The sequence below is a fragment of the Pseudogymnoascus destructans genome (assembly GCF_001641265.1).
Source record: "Pseudogymnoascus destructans isolate 20631-21 unplaced genomic scaffold scaffold_8, whole genome shotgun sequence".
In the NCBI taxonomy this organism is placed as follows: Eukaryota; Fungi; Ascomycota; class Leotiomycetes; order Thelebolales; family Thelebolaceae; genus Pseudogymnoascus; species Pseudogymnoascus destructans.
Genome location: NW_020167527.1, coordinates 1,196,884 through 1,216,045, shown reverse-complemented (window position 1 = coordinate 1,216,045; position 19,162 = coordinate 1,196,884). Strand labels below are relative to the sequence as shown.

Sequence of the window (19,162 nt, the reverse complement as noted above, 5' to 3'; positions counted from 1 at the left end):
TGGCAATCAGCCAGAGGCATATAGACAACCACGACCAGAACAAGCTATGAGAACAACTCAAATCGTTCCATGAACAACTCGCGACAGACATCCAATTCTTAAATGAACGACAGGTTCCATAGTGCACTTCTTGTTTGCCGCGTATGCAAACAAGAAGTGCACTATGGAACCTGCCTTCAAGGAGGGGGATAAAGTATATCTACCCTGAATGTCATGTTACTTTGTAATATAACATCACATCGAACACATCAAAATGAAACGACCAAGTACAAAGTTGGACTCCAAGAAATTGGGACCATTCAAAATATTGAACAAAGTCAGCTCAGTTAATTACAGACTGCAGCTACCCAAGAAGTCTAGACTACACCCAGTATTTCATGTCTCACTATTAGAACCAGCAAGAGAAAACACCCCGATTGCAACTAATACAGAACTCCAACCAGAAAACGAGATCATTGAATACGAAACCGAAGCGATCCTAGACAAGAGGTTAGTAGGACGCAAAGAAGAGTTTTTGATAAAATGGAAAGGTTATGAACCTAAGGACAATTCATGGGAAACGGTAGGAAACCTTAGCTGTCGAGAGTTGCTGGAGGCATTTCACCGTCAGCACCTTAACATTCAAAGAAGCCAGGAGACAGGGCTGCAAAAAAGTCTTGGTCAAGGGCGACGCCCTTGGAGACAGTAGTAGAAGTGTTGGACAAGAGAGCCCCTTTGGCCTCTGCCTCCCTACGATCCTTCTCCTCTGCTTCATCTAGCTCGTCCATGGTTTTTAGACCACGACGAAGCATTTCTTTAGCACAGGAACAAAACAATCGCTATTGTTAATGAAGTTGAAGGATCTTGGCAATCGCTGCCTCCTCCTCTGCTTGCAAATGACGCTCCTCACATTCTATCTTATCCTAGTTGCTAATGGAAGGACCACAAGCATCACACTGCGCATTGACGCAAATACATTCACTACAGTGTTTCGAATCGTCAGAAACAACACACTTTAAGTGTTTCTTTTCGCAATGGTTACAAGAAGGCATCTCGAAGCCAGTAGCTAATATCCTTTGAGAAAGAGCAAGACGTTCTTTGATTTTGGTATGTTTGGAAGAAGACATGGTTAAAGACAGTGGTGGGCACTACCCTGTCATACTGACATTCGTTGCACTCAGTTTGCTATCAAACTCAAGAGCCAACTTAGAAATCTCCTCCTCAAACCTACAAGTCACTATACATATTTTGGCTTGTCACACCAACAACAAGAGCAATACTACTCAACGATTGCTACAACCCTCTATGATTCATTACACGTCATTGCTCCTTAGTTACTGGGCCGATATGACCACATAGCATATCTCTACAACCCTCTATGATTCATTACATGACATCACTCCTTAGTTACTGGGCTAATACTACACATGACATATCTCTATCAACTAGAGGCCTAGGAACGTGACAAAAGCTTATACAACTGTCTATGATTCATTACACGTCATCGTTCCTTAGTTACCTACAAGATTGGTTAAGTTATGACATAATCTGTCTATAGGGGTACTCTGGCCTTGGACCTCCTTTCACTTCCTCTAGGTTAGGAACCTAGGAGATGGTTCTATGGGATTCTCTTACGTCGACTACAGTTACCAAGCCTGGTTAGTCATGGAAAGTCTTGGAAAATGGGAGAACTACACTCCTTTAGCATAAATAGGATTGCCCTTTCCTTAAGAAAGAGCAAGCAGACAATACAGTAAATTGACTATCATATACTTCCACATCTTTTCCAAGCTTCCAAGCATTGATCTTGTTACTCCTTGTTTCTGAAAAGTCAGTGAGGTGCTAACCTCTGACTTACCCCTGAGTTCTCAGACTCAACATTTGTTACAACTTGTCTAAACCACTCCACTACATCATACACCTGATTGCTGCGTTGTGGAATAGTCTAAGCTACGACCCTTTGGCTCTGTTTCCTAAGACAGTGTGTTGTCTTAGTAAAATTACCCCTTCCTTGGGTGGCTAGATTCTCACATCTGGTGCACCCACCATTACACACCCTATCTAAGTAGTCAGCATACTACTTAATCACCAAGACCTAGGGACTAGGCCTATTAGGGGGGGACCTAGTGTTACGGCTAAGTGCTAGTGCTATAGCTAGCACTTACGGCTGCAACCTCACGTGATGGATAACATTAGATATCATGGATATTATATTATCCATGTTATCCACAGGGATGCACAGGATGTCATGTGATGGATAACATTGGATATCATGGATAACATAATATCCATGTTATCCATGTTATCCATGGGGATCCATGTAATGGTGGGTGCACCAGATATGAGAATCTAGCCACCCAAGGAAGGGATGAATTTACTAAGACAACACACTGTCTTAGGAAACAGAGCCAAAGGGTTGTAGCTTAGACTATTCCACAACGCAGCAATCAGGTGTATGATGTGGTGAAGTGGTTTAGACAAGTTGCAACAAATGTTGAGTCTGAGAACTCAGGGGTAAGTCAGAGGTTAGCACCTCACTGACTTTTCAAAAACAGAGAATAACAAGATCAATGCTTGGAAGCTTGGAAAAGACGTAGAAGTATGTGCTAGTCGATTTACTGTATTGCCTGCTTGCCCTTTCTTAAGGAAAGGGCAATCCTATTTATGCCAAAGGAGTGTAGTTCTCTCATTTTCCATGACTTTCCATGACTAACCAGGCTTGGTAAATGTATTAGAAATCAAGTGCGACCCACAACTAGCTTGCTAATCATGTAGTGAACGTAAGAGAATCCCATAGAACCATCTCTTGGGTTCCTAGCCTATAGGAAGTGAAAAGGAGGTCCAAGGTCAGAGTACCTATAGATAAATTATGTCATAACTTAACCAATCTTGTGGGTAACTAAGGAGCGATGACGTGTAATGAATCATAGAGGGTTGTAGAAGCTTCTAGAGCTATCGTTCATGTTCCTAGGCCTCTAGTTGGTAGAGATATGCCATGTGGTAGTATTGACCCACCCCCTTAAGGAGGAGATTTTCTTAATAACTTGTTCAATGAGTGTCCAAATGATATGCCGTGATGTATGTAGCATAAACAGATGTAGTAGAAGAGTTTGCAGCAATCGTTGAGTAGTATTGCTTCTGTTGTTGGTGTGATAAGCCAAGATATGTATGGTGACTTGTAGGTTTGAGGAGGAGATTTCTAAGTTTGCTCTTGAGTTTGATAGCAAACTGAGTGCAACGAATGTCAGTATGACATGATCCCCCTTTTAAGGACGTTTGTGGGCTGTCTGCTTGCCCTTTAGCTAGGTGGCTTTCTTAGAAAGAAATTCTAGAATGAGCTTAGATGTATTTTTTAGATTTCTCTTAGGCTCCCAAGTGTTGTCACTTGTAGGATAGCCTTTCCACTTAACGAGGAAGTAGTCCTGACCTCTAAGTGTCTTTTTGTCAAGGATAGACTCTACTTCATATTCTGGTTGATCCAAGATCAGAACAGGAGGTGGAGGAGACTGAAGTGGTCTTAAGGAACTTTCTTGTGCCTTAGACAAGAGAGATGCATGGAAGACATTATGGATAGTCCAAGTAGGTGGTAATGCAAGCTCGAAAGCATTCTTGCCAATAGTCCTTGTGATCTTAAAAGGTCCAAGTCTTTTAGTATCAAGTTTGTCTGAAGGTCTAGTAGTTGTGATATGTCTTCTAGAAAAAAAGACTTGATCACCAACTTTGAATTGTGGTGCAACCACCCCCCTGTTAAAGGCCTGAGCCTGCTCGTCTTGTGCACGCTGTATTTGAACCTTGAGATAGTCCTGGAGGCCCTTAAGGTAGATGATTCTTTCAGTAGCAGAAGGGTTTTTGAAATTTTCAGGACAATTCAGTTCTGCCACTTCAAACCTAGGGTGATAACCATAGTTTGCATAGAAAGGTGTCTCTTTTGTGGTGTTAGAGACTGTGTTGTTGTAAGCAAATTCTGCAAGATGGAGAAGATCTGCCCAGTTGTCTTGAGCATAGTTTGTATAAATTCTTAGATATTGTTCAAGTACAGAGTTGACTCTCTCTGTCTGGCCATCTGTTTGAGGGTGATAAGCTGTAGAGAAGCGTTGTTCCATGTTTAAGAGTTTAGAGAACTCCTTAAAAAAGTTTGAAGTGAAAACTGCTCCCCTATCTGAGATCCAGTGTCCAGGAATTCCATGATATTTAAAGACCACCTTGAGGAATAGCCACGCAAGTTCAGAAGCTGTGATAGTCTCATTGCAAGGCTCAAAGTGTGCCATTTTTGTGAGCCTTTCTACCACCACAAGGATAGAGTCATAAGGGGTAGCACCCCCTTTTGGGATAGAAGGAGGCAACTTGACTATAAAGTCAATGGATATGGAGTCCCATGGGCGTTCTGGTATAGATAGAGGCTGCAAGAGGCCATAGGGCTTTTGCCGTGTAGGTTTGTTCAAGTTGCAAGTAGTGCAAGAAGATATATAGTCTTGAAGAGTAGTCCTTAGACTAGGCCAGTAGAACTTTCTTGTTAGAAGTTCATAAGTTTTTGCAAAGCCAAAGTGCCCTGCAGCTGGAGCATCATGGAACTGCTGTAGGAGGTGTAGCTGTAATTGTTTATCCCTTGGGACATAGATATAGTTCTTGAATAAGAGAAGTCCATGCTGATTTTTTGAGAAATTCTGTAGTCCAACTTTCTCAAGAGAGGAACCTTTCTTCTGGAGGTATTCCAAAGTTCTTTTCGCAAAGGGATCATGGTTGTAAGCATCTTTGAATGCTTTAAGAAGTGTTGCTGAGGGTGTATAGTCTTTAAAGGTCTCTGGTTCCTGAGAAGAGGTAATGGGGGCAACTTGGTCTTGAGGGGATAAGTTTACCCCTAAGTCCTCTGTAGTACTAGGGTTGCTTAAAGATGCTGCTATAAGCTTTGCTGAGTCTAGCAGAGCCTTTGTATTGCTAGTTTTAGCAGAATCTTGGTAGTCATGTCTTCTTGAGAGGAGATCTGCTCTTTGATTCTTGGCCCCTGAGACATGTTTTATAACAAAGTCAAAACCTCCTAGTTGTTCAGACCACCTTGCTTGTCGTCTATTGAGCTGTTTAGTGGTTGTAAAGGTCAAGAGGTTTGAATGGTCACTGTAAATAGTGATAGGATAGTTTGCCCCTTCAAGGTAGCATCTCCAATGCTTTAGAGAACATACTATGGCAAGCAGTTCCTTGTCTGTAATGGGATAGTTTTGTTCAGCTGCTGATAGCTTTCTTGAGTAAAATGCCACAGGCTGTAGCTCTTCTTGTTTGTCTTTTGGAGCTTGGTATAAGATTCCAGAAATAGCAAAATCTGAGGCATCTGTCTCAAGAGTGGCAGGTTTCAAGGGGTTAAAGTGTAGTAACATTTTCCCTTCTTTAAATTCTCCTTTAAGAGCATCGAAAGCATCTTGCTGTGTCTTATCCCAGTGATACAAAGTGTCCTTGTGAAGTAATTGAGTAAGGGGTAAAGCCAAGGATGTATATCTTGGTATAAACCTCCTGTAATAGTTGGCAAACCCAAGGAAAGACTGAACCTCTTTAATGCTGGAAGGAATAGGCCATGTTTGTACTGCTTTTGTCTTTTCAGGGTCCATCTGAATGCCTTCTGTTGAAATTCTATGTCCCAAGAAATCAACTTGAGACGTATGGAAAAGACATTTCTCAAGTTTGCAAAAGAGTTGTGCTTGAGATAGCTTCTCTAAGACTTGTCTAACATGTAGAACATGCTCTTGAGTGTCTAAAGAGTATATAAGAATGTCGTCTAAGTAGACAACAACAAAGATATCCAAGTAAGGTCTTAGAATATCATTCATGAGAGCTTGGAAAGAAGCAGGTGCATTGGCAAGCCCAAAAGGCATTACCTGGTATTCAAAATGACCATAGCGTGTTCTGAATGCTGTCTTCCACTCATCACCTTCCTTGATGCGTATCAGGTTATAAGCTCCCCTGAGATCTAACTTGGTAAAGATCCTTGCTGAAGAGAGCCTATCTATGAGCTCAGGGATAAGGGGTAAAGCATATCTGTTTTTAACAGTGACTGCATTAAGGCCCCTATAATCAACACAGAGACGCAAGGAGCCATCTTTCTTCTTGACAAAGAGAATGGGAGCTCCTGCTGGTGAGGAAGAAGGTCTGATAAAGCCAGAACTAAGGTTCTCATCTAGGTATTCTCTGAGAGTTTTCAGCTCTAATTCAGATAGAGAGTAGATAGGGCCGTAGGGAGGCATTGAGCCTTCTGCGAGTGGTATCTCATGGTCATAAGGCTGGTGCTTTGGCAGAATTGATGCCTTTGCCTTGTCAAAAAGATGTTGGTAGTCTTGGTATGCTAAAGGCAAAATGACCTCCTGAGATGATTTCTCCAAATCTGAAGTAGCTGCTATCTCCAGGACAGGTTGGAAAGGTTTAACCCATATCAGAGATGATATATCGTCCATAGTTTGGTCAAAATCCTTGATCTGGGACAAGTTTGAGTCTTGGACCTGAATAGGGGTAACTGAGGCTTGAAGGGTTTTTTCAGTATTGAGCTCAGGATTTGAGCTAAACCCAAGCGATAAATGCTTCCAATTGATAGTTGGATCATGCCTTTGAAGCCATGGAAGACCTAGGATAACTGGGTATTTCATTGGTATAACATCTAAAGAGATGGTGTCTGAAAATGTTGATTTTCCTAGGGGAATCTCAAGTTTGAGTACTGGGGTGTTGCAGGTAATGGAACCTGAACTGATAGGAGTTCCATCAATGACTCGGAGCAACTCTGGAGTGCGTTTGGGAATTGTAGGTAACTGGTGTGTCAAGATGAGGTCTTGAGATATAAAGTTGCCTGTTGCCCCTGAGTCTATCATAGCCCTTGTAGACAACACCTGTTGTTTGAAATGGAGTTGAATAGGGATTAACAGGTGTGTGAGACTCTGAGAAAGCACCATCGACACATCTTTGTTGTCTAGGGGAGAAGTTATAGTCTCAGTTGAAGTTGTGCCTGCTAGGGATTTTTCAAGTTTTTCAGGAATAGCAGTTGTGACTGTGTCTGAGGCTGCTATATGTTTTGAATCAGCACTCCCTCGTGCTGAATAGCACTCCTGAATTCTGTGTCCCCCTTTGCCACAGTATAAACAAAGGTTGTTGTCCATTCTGTGTTTTCTTTCTTGAGGGGTAAGTTTACCCCTTTTCAGTTTTTGAGGGTATCCTGTAGGCTGAGGTGCTGGATTTGCTGTAGATCTCTTTATAGAGGCGTCTAAGTCCATAGGTTCAGGTGCTGAGTACTTAGCAGTTGGTGTAGAGGTGTAATTGTTGAAATTTCTTGTTGGATGCCAGTCTTGGTTCTTCTCCTTTCTTCTTTCAAAAAGCCTATCATCAAGTCTGACAGCTTTCTCTATAAGCGTTTGAAGTGTTGTAGGGCGTTCTTCTTTGCTGAGTTCATCCTTAATAGAGCTCTTGAGCCCTTGGTAGTAAGTGAAGACTAAGGCTTCTTCATTCCAAGTCAAGTGAGAAGTGATTCTCCTAAATTCTGTTGTATACTGAGCAGCAGAGGTCTTTTGACATAGCTTCTGTAGCTCTCTTTCTGCTGTAGCAGTTTCGTTGATGTCTCCAAAGGTCCTGGTAAGTTCCTCTTGAAACTGGTCATAAGAGGTAATCAAAGGTGTAGTGGTATTTTGGTTGTTGCCACTAAGTCTTCTAAGATATGGCTCAAAGAAGTTGAATGCAGATCCACGGAGGTAGCTGGCAGCGAAATAGATCTTCTGAATGTCTGAGGTGAACTGATGAGGCCTGAGGGTGAAGTAGATGTCCAGTTGCATAAGAAATCCCTTCAACTTCCTCCTGTCTCCATGGTATAAATCTGGTGTTTGCACTTTAGGAAGTGCACCTGGGGTACTCGAAATAGCCAGAGGAGCTGTGGGAAGCTCTGTATGATGTGTCTGAGTTGAAGATTGTGTTGCTGAAGTGTTGGCTTGAAAGGTGTTTTCCAAATTCTCAAGTTTGTTTGCTATAGTTTGTATAAAGGCAAACAGTTGTTGCATCTGCTGTTCAGCAGTAGTTGTAGGAGCTTGGTCGTCCTCCATTGTAGTATCGAAGTGCTGCTATAGAAATAGTTGAAGCTTGAAGCAGGCAAGGTGTAATGGTGGGTGCACCAGATATGAGAATCTAGCCACCCAAGGAAGGGATGAATTTACTAAGACAACACACTGTCTTAGGAAACAGAGCCAAAGGGTTGTAGCTTAGACTATTCCACAACGCAGCAATCAGGTGTATGATGTGGTGAAGTGGTTTAGACAAGTTGCAACAAATGTTGAGTCTGAGAACTCAGGGGTAAGTCAGAGGTTAGCACCTCACTGACTTTTCAAAAACAGAGAATAACAAGATCAATGCTTGGAAGCTTGGAAAAGACGTAGAAGTATGTGCTAGTCGATTTACTGTATTGCCTGCTTGCCCTTTCTTAAGGAAAGGGCAATCCTATTTATGCCAAAGGAGTGTAGTTCTCTCATTTTCCATGACTTTCCATGACTAACCAGGCTTGGTAAATGTATTAGAAATCAAGTGCGACCCACAACTAGCTTGCTAATCATGTAGTGAACGTAAGAGAATCCCATAGAACCATCTCTTGGGTTCCTAGCCTATAGGAAGTGAAAAGGAGGTCCAAGGTCAGAGTACCTATAGATAAATTATGTCATAACTTAACCAATCTTGTGGGTAACTAAGGAGCGATGATGTGTAATGAATCATAGAGGGTTGTAGAAGCTTCTAGAGCTATCGTTCATGTTCCTAGGCCTCTAGTTGGTAGATATATGCCATGTGGTAGTATTGGCCCACCCCCTTAAGGAGGAGATTTTCTTAATAACTTGTTCAATGAGTGTTCAAATGATATGCCGTGATGTATGTAGCATAAACAGATGTAGTAGAAGAGTTTGCAGCAATCGTTGAGTAGTATTGCTTCTGTTGTTGGTGTGATAAGCCAAGATATGTATGGTGACTTGTAGGTTTGAGGAGGAGATTTCTAAGTTTGCTCTTGAGTTTGATAGCAAACTGAGTGCAACGAATGTCAGTATGACAATCCATGGAATATCAGGTGATGGATAACATTAGATATTATGGATATTATGTTATCCATGTTACCCACGGATATCCCTTTGGCACGACGCCACTATATAAGTAGATAGTATTTCCTTAGATAGGAGCTTCGTGCTCAACTCAATATAGTATTAATTACAATACTGTAACGTGTTACTTGGAAAGCCTTTGTGTCTAATCCCCTGCCTCCTCTGTCAAGTCAACCTTATGCAAGAAACCTCTGTGTCTTCTATTGTTTAGAAGTCAGTGTTACAGATGCCTCCGCCCTCAGTGATGGAAGGGATCTGAGTCGGACAGGTTACAGTCACGTGGGGAGAGTTAGGGCAGGTTAGCCGAGTCGGACCCGTTTCGGGTACTTAAGGGGATTGACCCAACGGTGTCATACTGACATTCGTTGCACTCAGTTTGCTATCAAACTCAAGAGCAAACTTGGAAATCTCCTCCTCAAACCTACAAGTCACTATACATATTCTGGCTTATCACACCAACAACAAGAGCAATACTACTCAACGATTGCTACAACCATCTATGATTCATTACACGTCATCGCTCCTTAGTTACTGGGCCGATATTACTACATAGCATATCTCTACAACCCTCTATGATTCATTACATGACATCACTCATACTACCACATGACATATCTCTACCAACTAGAGGCCTAGGAGCATGAACGATAGCTCTAAAAGCTCCTACGAACCTCTATGATTCATTACATGTCATCGCTCTTTAGTTACCAACAAGATTGGTTAAGTTATGACATAATTTGTCTATGACATAATTTGTCTATGACATAATTTGTCTATGACATAATTTGTCTATGACATAATTTGTCTATAGGGGTACTCTGACCTTGGACCTCCTTTTACTTCCTATAGGCTACGAACCTAAGAGATGGTTCTATGGGATTCTCTTACGTCTACTACAGTTACCAAGCCTGGTAAGTCATGGAAAGTCTTGGAAAATAAGAGAACTACATTCCTTTAGCATAAATAGGATTGCCCTTTCCTTAAGAAAGGGCAAGCAGACAATACAGTAAATCGACTATCACATACTTCCACGTCTTCTTCCAAGCTTCCAAGCATTCATCTTGTTACTCCTTGTTTCTGAAAAGCCAGTGAGGTGTTAAAGGGGTGGATCAGAGACCGTGTTTGGTGATAAGAGTACTTGAATGTCGTAGCTGGTAGATAGGCTTTACAGGCAAGATAGGGATGCGTATAGTAGTGGCTAGAAAGGACGTGCCTTGGGAATAGTCTCACAATTATAACGATCTCAGATGGGGTCCGTCGTTTACAAACCATTGCCCCTGCTATTACTCTGCAAGTTGCTCCACGAAAAAATGAAATAATGATAGATATCTGCGCCGAGGCTTGCCCCAGCAGTAGTAGCCATAATTTGTATTCTGGGTGTTTTGAAGCCTTACCCTCTAAAAACGGTGACTCCGTCAACCGCCCAAACTACGGCCACTGTTGCTCACCTAGCTGCCACGGATTCGATCGTAATATTCTCTCCGGCAGTTTCTACTTCCACCTGCGAATTGAACCCTAAATAGTACCACATGGAGGAGCCATATCTATATATATCTCAGCAAAGTGCATGGCTATATGTAGCGTTAGTAAATGAAGAAGAGCTTGCGGTACGCCCGGCTGAGAACCTTGTGGTTATGGATATCAGCATCGGCGAGCTCGTACCTAGATCGCAGATGCCTACCAGTTAGGCAAAATACCGAATTACGGGGACAACATCAAATTAGTGTAGGGTCCAACATCCACGCGTCTGGTGGAGGTTTGCTGTTTAATCGCATACAGAGTATATATGAGATCCATTGGACCTCTATTGCAAGTAAGTAGACCTCGTCTCACGTTCCTGCCGCATCACTCGGAGAAAGAAAATGCGTCTCTCCACAGTGTCACTTCTTGGCCTTGCCGTGGGACAAGCCCTAGCTGCCTGCCCCTATGTCTCAGCCTCAAGCAAGAAAAGAGGTTGCCCCTATGAGAGACGTCTCCGACGTAGTATCGGGAGCCTCCTCTCCTAGCCCTCCGGCTACTAAGGGCAAATTGGGCGTCATGTTCATGAACAGGATCGCTTCTTCAAGTTCGGTCTTGTATATAGCTGACGCAAACGGCAGCAACGAACGCCAGCTGCTATCCGATAGTGACGCTGCGTTTGAGTACCATGCATCTTTTTCTCCAGATGGCGAATGGATCACCTTCACTAGTGAGCGTGCCGGAGACGGGCAGTGGGATTATATCGCGTTCGAAAGGATGGCTCTGGGCTAGAGGAACTGGTTGCAACGCCTTCCTTTGAGGATGCCGGCGTGCTTTCCCCAGACGGGCGCCTGCTGGCCTATGTGTCCACAGTGGGCAATTATACGACAAATATATGGCTGAAGAATATCGAGACTGGGGAAGCCTTCAACTTGACGAATACAGCCTCTACTGCCGCAGATACCACTAGACAACTGGCCATTTCCGCCCTAGCTGGTCACCCGACGGAGAATGGATCGCCTTTTCCTCTGACCGCAATACAGGCTGGACGGGACATAGCAACGGAACCGGCCGGGAGCATACACAAACCCTTTCCATCCATCTTATAAGGCCCGACGGGACAGACTTCAAGCAGCTTGTTACCAAGGAAAACTACTCTCTCAGTTCGCCAAAATGGTCTCCAGATGGCTCGCTCATCCTCTTTTATGAAATAACGAGAGAAGATACCTACAATGCTCACACCCAGTCTGTAGGCGATACTACCTCGCAGATTGCATCTTTTGACGTTGCCACTGGAATGATTATACCTACCACACCTCGGGCTCTGGATGCAAGGTTTCCGCACAATGGGTTACAGCGGATGTCGTTGGCTTCGACGCCAAAAATGGCACAAATGAAGGTCTCAACTATACCTCTACCAATGAAAACCACTGCCGTGTTGGGTGCAATGCGCAATCATTCCTGGTCGCCAGACGGTTCAACAGTAGTCTACGAGAAACAGCTCGAAGCGCCCAATCGCCTCATGGAAAGCCACTATACGGCTGGGATGGCGATTGGGAATACCGCTTCACTGATGTATTCCCAACCCTATCAAACCAGGGCATCTTAGCTATCTGCTGAAGTGTATGATATCACTTGCAGCGGTAGTATAAGTCATCAAGTTGAGTTGAACAACAGTTCACTGGAATATGTGTTGTATTGTTGTTTTGAGTGAAGCTATCTACAGGACTATTTGTGGGTGGTCCGCAACCCGATTCGGTTGGCGAGCCACACGCCCAACCAATCAGTCTGAGCAACCTCCTCCTTCAACACTATCACCCAAAAGCAGCTTGGCAACCCGTCTGTTGTGACTATGAATCCTGATGGAACAGACTTAAAGCTTGTCTTCTCGATAGACAACATTGATCCTTCCGATACTGCTAAGGGTTTAGCTGGTGCCTTCCAGCCTACATGGTCACCAGGTGGCGAATGGATTGCCGTTAGTGCGGGCAGTTGGTTTTTCCAGCGTGCTTTCTCTGGTGGATGGATCTACAGAGCCGCTGCGAACGGCTCCTATTCAGAGCAACTCACCTTCGGCATCGCCGACGAGGTGAACTCGGGCTTCCCCAGCTTCTCGCCTGATGGAACCCAGCTCGTATACCGCGATTTCGGGTCTGAGGGAGGTCTAGGACTACGCATATTGAATCTCGCGGACAAGACCACCGCGAATCTTACAGACGACTGGGATAGCAACCCAGGCTGGTCTCCAGACGGAGAACGCGTCTTTACCCGCCGCAATCACATTAACTGGGAGGATCTTGAGGCTATTGACAGCTTTGACATCTACACCATCGCCCCTGACGGCACTCCTCACGCAACTCACCACGAGTGGTGCGAACGACGCACATGCCGCCTGGTCCGCGGACGGGCGTATCATGTATACCAGTGGCATGTACGGATTCCGCGAGGAGTGCGTCAACTACGATAATACCTTCCAGCCGTATGGACAGATCGTGGTTATGAATGCTGATGGGTCGAATAAGACGATGGTTACGGACAGCATGTAGGAGGACTCGATGCCGGTTTATGTTTATAATAAGGATCTATAACTTAGTGGAACATGATAGTTATAACGTAACTTACTATATGGGGTAACAACACATTATCTGTGTTAAACACAAATTCACCACGCAATACAACCAACCCCCTCGCCTTTTGTACGAGTATCCCGTTGTTCCAGGCAGGGCGGCATCAGCGTGTGAGCCATGGTACTTAGCGGGGTCCTTCGGACGTAAAAAGAGCTCCGACTACATACTATTAAGTACAGCATGATTCCAAGTCCACCATGTAAATTTAATGATTATAATAATATCCATTGCCTAAAATGGTATCCTACAAAGAAATCCGTGCCTCCAACGCCCTCCTCAACGACGCCACAACACCCCGCATCGCCGTCTTCGCCGGCCTTAGTAGCCACCGGCGCCAGCGTGAGAATCTACCTCATTGCACGCAAAAGCTCTGAAGAGCGCTCGCGGATTTTCATCCAGGAACTACACGCTATCAATCCCAAAGCCGAGATCATCTGGACAGAAGGCGAGATCTCGCTCCTCGCCGAGACGAAGAGGGTATGCGAGGTCATCAAAAGTAGGGAATCGCGCATCGACCTCCTCTTCCTCACCACTGGCTATGCGCCGTTCGGAGCACGCAACGAGACGGCAGAGGGCATAGAAATCACGCAAAGCCTGGTATACTACTCCCGGATCCTCTTCATTCAGCACCTCCTCCCCCTCCTCAGCGCCGCAGAAGCCCCTAAAATCGTCAGCGTCCAGGGTGGCGGGCTAGAGCGCACGACCGTCGACCTGGATGATATGGATCTCAAGAAATCCGGGGATTTCGGCGTCGTGAAGACCCATGTGCAATATGTTAGTATGAACTCGACAAGCTGAAAACCCTGGTGTGACGTTCATACACTCGTGTCCGGAGTGGGTGAATACGGGGAATATGAATAGGGGCTTAGATGCGAGTTTGACTATTAAGAGCTGGCTGGTCTGGCTTTTTCTGGAGCCGCTTATTGGGTTGTTTTCGATTAGTGATGAGGAGTCGGGACAGGTATTCGTTCCAGAGTACTAGTGCTGCGTTTGGTGGGCGTGGGGTGCCGTGGAGGGGGAAGGCGGGTGTGAATACTCAGATGATGACAGAGGAGGACCGGCTGTTTCTCGACGCAGAAAGTTCTCGGGCCATATTTATAAACCGGAGTCACCGTTGTACGCTTCGCTCAAGATATTAATAATAAATTTCCAAAACCTATCATTACATATCCAAAACGCAACCCCGCTACCACCTCCACCACCCCCATTAAAACCCCGTCTTCCTCTTCTTCTTCTTCCCCACCCCTGCCCTACTCCCAAACGCCCCCGCACTCGGCTGCGTCATCGACAACCCCCCATCAGCCTGACTCGAGCTCTGAACCACCACCTGCAACGACGCCGCAAACCTATACGCCGGCTGGCTCTCCACCACTGGCGGCGGCTGGCTACTCTGCACTGTTCCCAGTCGCGGACTCGCTACCCCCTTCTGCCGCTTGAGAAACTTCTCCGTCCGTCTACGTCGCTTCTCTTCCCTCTGCCGCGCGGCTTCTTCGTCGCTGTCCCCTTCTTCCTCCGCGGCGCCGGAGATTTGGTCTGGGCGCCACACGTATGTTGATGGGTCTGAACCTGGTGTTTCGGGCCACTGCGTGAGGATCGATGCGCATGTTGGCCCGAGTGGTTTTAGTGACTTGATGGAGAGAGCGTACCCGCGGAGGCGTGCTACGGCGGGGTCTTCGGCGGGCCCGCCAGAGAGAGCAGATTCCGAGGGCGCTGGGGTGGCGTGGCTGGAGGAGGGCTCGAAGCCATGGTCTTGTAAGGGCTGGCTGCTGAAGCGCGAACGGGAGGGTGTTCGTGGGGGGGGAGGTGGCCGGCCGCCATGGATGGGTAGGGTGAGGCTTGGTCCTTCTTCAAGGTCCTGGGATGGTGCGGTGGTAGGTAGAGGAACGGATTTGTCGCGGATGGAAACGAGGATGGAGCTGAGACATAAGTCCGCTGCCACGTTTCGCGCAACCTTCTCTTTGGCGATTCGCGCCATGCCGGGAGTGTTTTGAGGGAGAGATGTAACCCAGAGGTTGACGAGCCTGTCGTAGACGTTTGAGAGGTTCGGTAAGTTGTCGCCAGAGGACTCATCTGGTTCTAGGTCTAGCATTCTGAGTAGACCTGAGGATTGTAAGGTGACTGCCATGCTACTTTCCGCATAATTGTCCTCGAAATTATTGATGAACTCCTGAAGTAATGCAGCTCCGTCATCGACATCCTCTGTAAATTTCTCGAAGCCCGCTAGATCGTGAAAGCTAGAGAGACCCTCCAGCCCAGCTTGTCTCCTGTGCTGAATTCCTCCGACAATATTCTGTATGTAATCTGCCATCTCAATTTCTACGTCAGGATAGTCTTCCCGGCTAGGCGGTTTGGCAGCTTTGTCTTTAGTCGCGAGCTCATACCAGCGCTGGGCGCCGATCACTTTCGGTGCGGGCTCTTCGGGTATATCGTCTTCTATCGAGGGCCTCACGACTGGTGCCTTTCGTTCACTTCCAGAGTCGTAGTCTTCAAACCCATCAGGAACGATAAAGTCATCAATCGTCCGAGACGACAGGAAATGGGCCTTAGGTGGGACAGCTTGACTCTCCGAAGGTGACGATAGCTGCTCGTATCTTGCCGGCTTTCCAGGAGACGGCACAGCCACCATGCGGCACTCAGCCAGGAGAGTTTGTGATATCTCTAAATTCTCCCCAAGAGCGAAGGCCTGTAGGAAATTCCCATGATCCACATAACTTCTCCTTATGTTAGACGTCGCCGGCCCACCACTGCGTTCAAGAGCAGCGGGAAGAACACAGAACCCAACAAGTTTTGACAGCGTATCTTCATCTGCCCCATGTTCTAACGAGAACGCATCTGTCGACCAGGTCACCGGCGTTGCCGCATCAGGTGTTGCCGTGAATTTATACACATTAATCAAGAACATTCCCGAAGAAACCAAAAAAGCCGTACAAACATCGCCTTCCTCATGCAACTCCAGTTTCAGCAAGTTGCCCTGCGCCTCCTGATAATGCAAGCAAGACATGATAATCCGTGCCCCAGCTGTCCTATCAGTGTCATCGAGCCACTCTCCCGCTGTGTTTATCTGGAGGAGGAATAATCGCGTATTCGTGAGGACAAAAACTTTGTCATGCTGAAGCGGGCTGCGCTTGATCTCCAGAATACGACCAAACGATCCGCTGGGTACCAAGTCCGGACTTCGTAATCGTATGGGATAAGCTTTGAGATCAAATACCGCCAAGTAACGGTCGTTGCACACCACTATCGTACTGACATTTCCAGCCCAGAGTATCCTGCCCCATCCATTTGAAGCAATATCCAACGAAAGATCACTTTCCGCCCGGTCGTCGAGTATATATCCCGACTTTCCAGGAGTAGCCATCTTCGAACCAGCGCGTTTCCGACCTTCAATATCCCAGGCACTCCAGTACCCTTCCTCATCCAGAACTGCAAACTGGCGCGGATACCAAGGATTGAACGCCACATCAGCATGATTCCTACCATTCGTCATCGCGCTGGTGATAGTGACCGCTGGATTCGGATCCAAGAGGGAGGGCCTATATCTGTCTTGAAACCCCGGGCGCACTCGTGCTGGACCCGGTGTTCTCTGATATACTGGTTGTAGTATAGTCGTGGATGCCAGTTTGCGAACAGCCAACCAAGACCTGTCGCCTTCTACACCTGACGAGAATACGATCTGTTCAATCGATCCGGCGCCATCGAGCCAGTATCCATCCTCTGATGTGCTGGGGTTCAGCATCCGCAGCTTCACGGAATCGTCGCCTTGCCAGGTGTGGTCCTCAAGCCGGGGTTTAATCAATCGCAGGACATGCCCGGCTTCGCCATGTGCAACCGCTAGCACATTAATCGAACGGTCGCCATGGTGTTTCGACAGCACTTTGGCGGTCCCGCTGGCGACCAGGTCACCGTCTGTTGGGCGCGTCTTGGAGGTCTTGATTGCTGCAGTTCGTACGAGAGGTCCCAATACGGAAGCCGCAGCTCCGATTTGGGGGATCTCTCGTATGAGCGACCTCTTCTGGTCGCGGGCTCTGTTGGATGCCCTGTCTGTAGCATTCCTTTGTGCCTCGGGCTTCGATTGTGCTGATGGCGGAATACATGGTTGTAGTGGTTGGATTGGTCGGATTATGCTTGCTAGAGAACCGTTAGCAACTCCAGATAGACATGCGAAATATCCTAGAAAACGTACGTAAAACAGGAATCCGTGAGAAAGTCCATTTCTTCTCAACAGTATCATAAGTAGCTTCTCCAAGGTGACCAAACGCATGGTCATTCGCCCGCCGGTCAGTCATCTGGGCAGCGATGAATCCGTCTTCCTAAGGCCGTAATAAATCGCGCCAACATTTCGGTATTGAATACTTCGACGAGGTATTGCCAATTCGGTAGGGACCACGGGGATATGCCGAACAAGTAAATGTCCTTCAAAATGGCCCCAGAAATTATTTTTCTCAAGCTTTGGTTTATCTTTCGTCAGCGATAAAGATATTCGCACTAGGGTAGCCCACTTTATGGGAGCTGGGTCGTTGCGTTGCTTCGCCAACTAAGACTCTGGAAAACGTCAACACCCCAACTGTCACATTTCGCGCGCATCCATCGCAATATCTCAACAACCCTCACCACAAAAAACCTACCTGCTGCGAAAAGCAACTCAAGCAGACTCTCAAAAACATCCAAGCTTCCAAAAACTCATCGCTCAACAAACCAACAACCCGCAACCATGAACACAACCTTCGAACCCACCCTCTCCCTCCGCCCCCCCGTCACCACCGCCCTCGCCCCCTCCATGGCCGACTCCCTCCCCCCCATCGACTTCGGCTTCGACGAGCTACGCACACGCATGTCTCAATTTACCCAACGCTTCGACGCCTTCATCGAGACCGGTCGCAAACGCGTTTTAGAAGAGCGCAACCAATTCCGCTCCACCGTCGCCGAAGCCCACGAGGACCGCCGCATGCGCAAGAAGGACATTGAGATCCTCCAACTCAAAGCTCAGGGCCACGCGCAGGCGCTGCAGAGGGAGGAGGCGGAGGCGAAGGAGATGGAGGGGGCGGTGGGGAGGTTGGAGAGGCAGAGGGAGGCGAAGGTTAGGGAGCGGGAGGGGCTGGTGGGGGAGATTGAGAGGGTGGAGAGTATGATTCGGGAGAGGAGGGTTAGGCAGAAGGAGTATGCTGAGCGGATCTCTGGGATGGCTGTTCATGATATCCCCGAGCTGAATTTCTGGACGAGTAACCTAGGGTTGAGGATTGAAGGGGCGGGAATGAGTGATAGGCTTAAGTTTGTGTTTACGTGTGTGGATGAGAGGGATTGGGAGAGGGAGGCGTGGTTTGAGCTGTGCACGGAGAGGAGGGATTATGAGGTTGGGAAGTGCTTTCCGAAGGTGGAGAGGGAGAGGGTGGAGGGGATTGTGGAGAGGTTGAATGAGAATAGGGAGTTGGGGGGGTTGTTGAAGGGGATGAGGGAGTTGTTTGTTGAGGCTATGAAGGCTTAAGGGGGAGGGTGAGATTGGGGTTGTGTTATGTTATCCTGCGTTCTTGTGTTGTCTCTTTGAGTTTAATATGGACCGGACCAGTTGTAGCCATAGGAATGGCATAAATTGAACACGCTGGGATGATGGCATTTGCGTTGACTACTTTCGTCATCGCCAAAGTGATAATATCTCCGTGCATCGTTCAAACGTGTGACCATTCCTAATATAAATAGGCCGCCATTCTCATCATGCGTTCACACAAAGCCACTGCTACTACCGTTCTTACGTGCCTGTTTTTGTGACCTCCCTTACCTGTTGTCGATATATTCTCGTTACCACACCTCGGTTGCCTCCACGAGATATCCCACCGCGACCGCTTTGCTGTTACGAGTACACTCTGAGAAATTCGCATGACGGTACTCGTATGCACTGGACTTTCATGACCCTTGTCTCTCCTGATAGTCTCCTCAATATCCGAGCATGAATAAACTCGTTCCTGGTTCGTATGCCCGCGACTCGCTCAAAGTCTTACTATGCACATC

The 19,162-nt window shown here is 46.7% G+C and overlaps 5 protein-coding genes across 5 annotated transcripts; 4 read left to right on the top strand and 1 right to left on the bottom strand.

The window, feature by feature from the left end:
- Nucleotides 1–11,000: 11,000 nt before the first annotated feature.
- Nucleotides 11,001–12,141, top strand: VC83_04042 (uncharacterized protein; the record flags this gene model as incomplete). The annotated part of the gene is made up of 3 exons (XM_024467679.1): nucleotides 11,001–11,262; nucleotides 11,325–11,528; nucleotides 11,576–12,141. The coding sequence occupies 3 exons, from the start codon at nucleotides 11,001–11,003 to the stop codon at nucleotides 12,139–12,141; spliced, it is 1,032 nt and encodes a 343-aa protein (XP_024325036.1).
- A 243-nt stretch (nucleotides 12,142–12,384) lies between these two features.
- VC83_04041 (uncharacterized protein) lies at nucleotides 12,385–12,999 on the top strand (the record flags this gene model as incomplete). The annotated part of the gene is made up of 1 exon (XM_024467678.1): nucleotides 12,385–12,999. One exon carries the CDS (start codon nucleotides 12,385–12,387, stop codon nucleotides 12,997–12,999), a length of 615 nt encoding a protein of 204 aa, XP_024325033.1.
- A 340-nt stretch (nucleotides 13,000–13,339) lies between these two features.
- On the top strand, nucleotides 13,340–13,957 carry VC83_04040 (uncharacterized protein; the record flags this gene model as incomplete). Its single annotated transcript, XM_024467677.1, has 1 exon — nucleotides 13,340–13,957. One exon carries the CDS (start codon nucleotides 13,340–13,342, stop codon nucleotides 13,955–13,957), a length of 618 nt encoding a protein of 205 aa, XP_024325034.1.
- A 409-nt stretch (nucleotides 13,958–14,366) lies between these two features.
- On the bottom strand, nucleotides 14,367–18,204 carry VC83_04039 (uncharacterized protein; the record flags this gene model as incomplete). Its single annotated transcript, XM_024467676.1, has 2 exons — nucleotides 17,343–18,204; nucleotides 14,367–17,287 (listed from the first exon to the last, which is right to left on the bottom strand). The coding sequence occupies exons 1-2, from the start codon at nucleotides 17,443–17,445 to the stop codon at nucleotides 14,367–14,369; spliced, it is 3,024 nt and encodes a 1,007-aa protein (XP_024324859.1). The 5' UTR covers nucleotides 17,446–18,204.
- Nucleotides 17,871–18,882, top strand: SPC25 (kinetochore-associated Ndc80 complex subunit spc25; the record flags this gene model as incomplete). The annotated part of the gene is made up of 1 exon (XM_024467675.1): nucleotides 17,871–18,882. One exon carries the CDS (start codon nucleotides 17,871–17,873, stop codon nucleotides 18,639–18,641), a length of 771 nt encoding a protein of 256 aa, XP_024324858.1. The 3' UTR covers nucleotides 18,642–18,882.
- Between the last annotated feature and the right edge of the window lie 280 nt (nucleotides 18,883–19,162).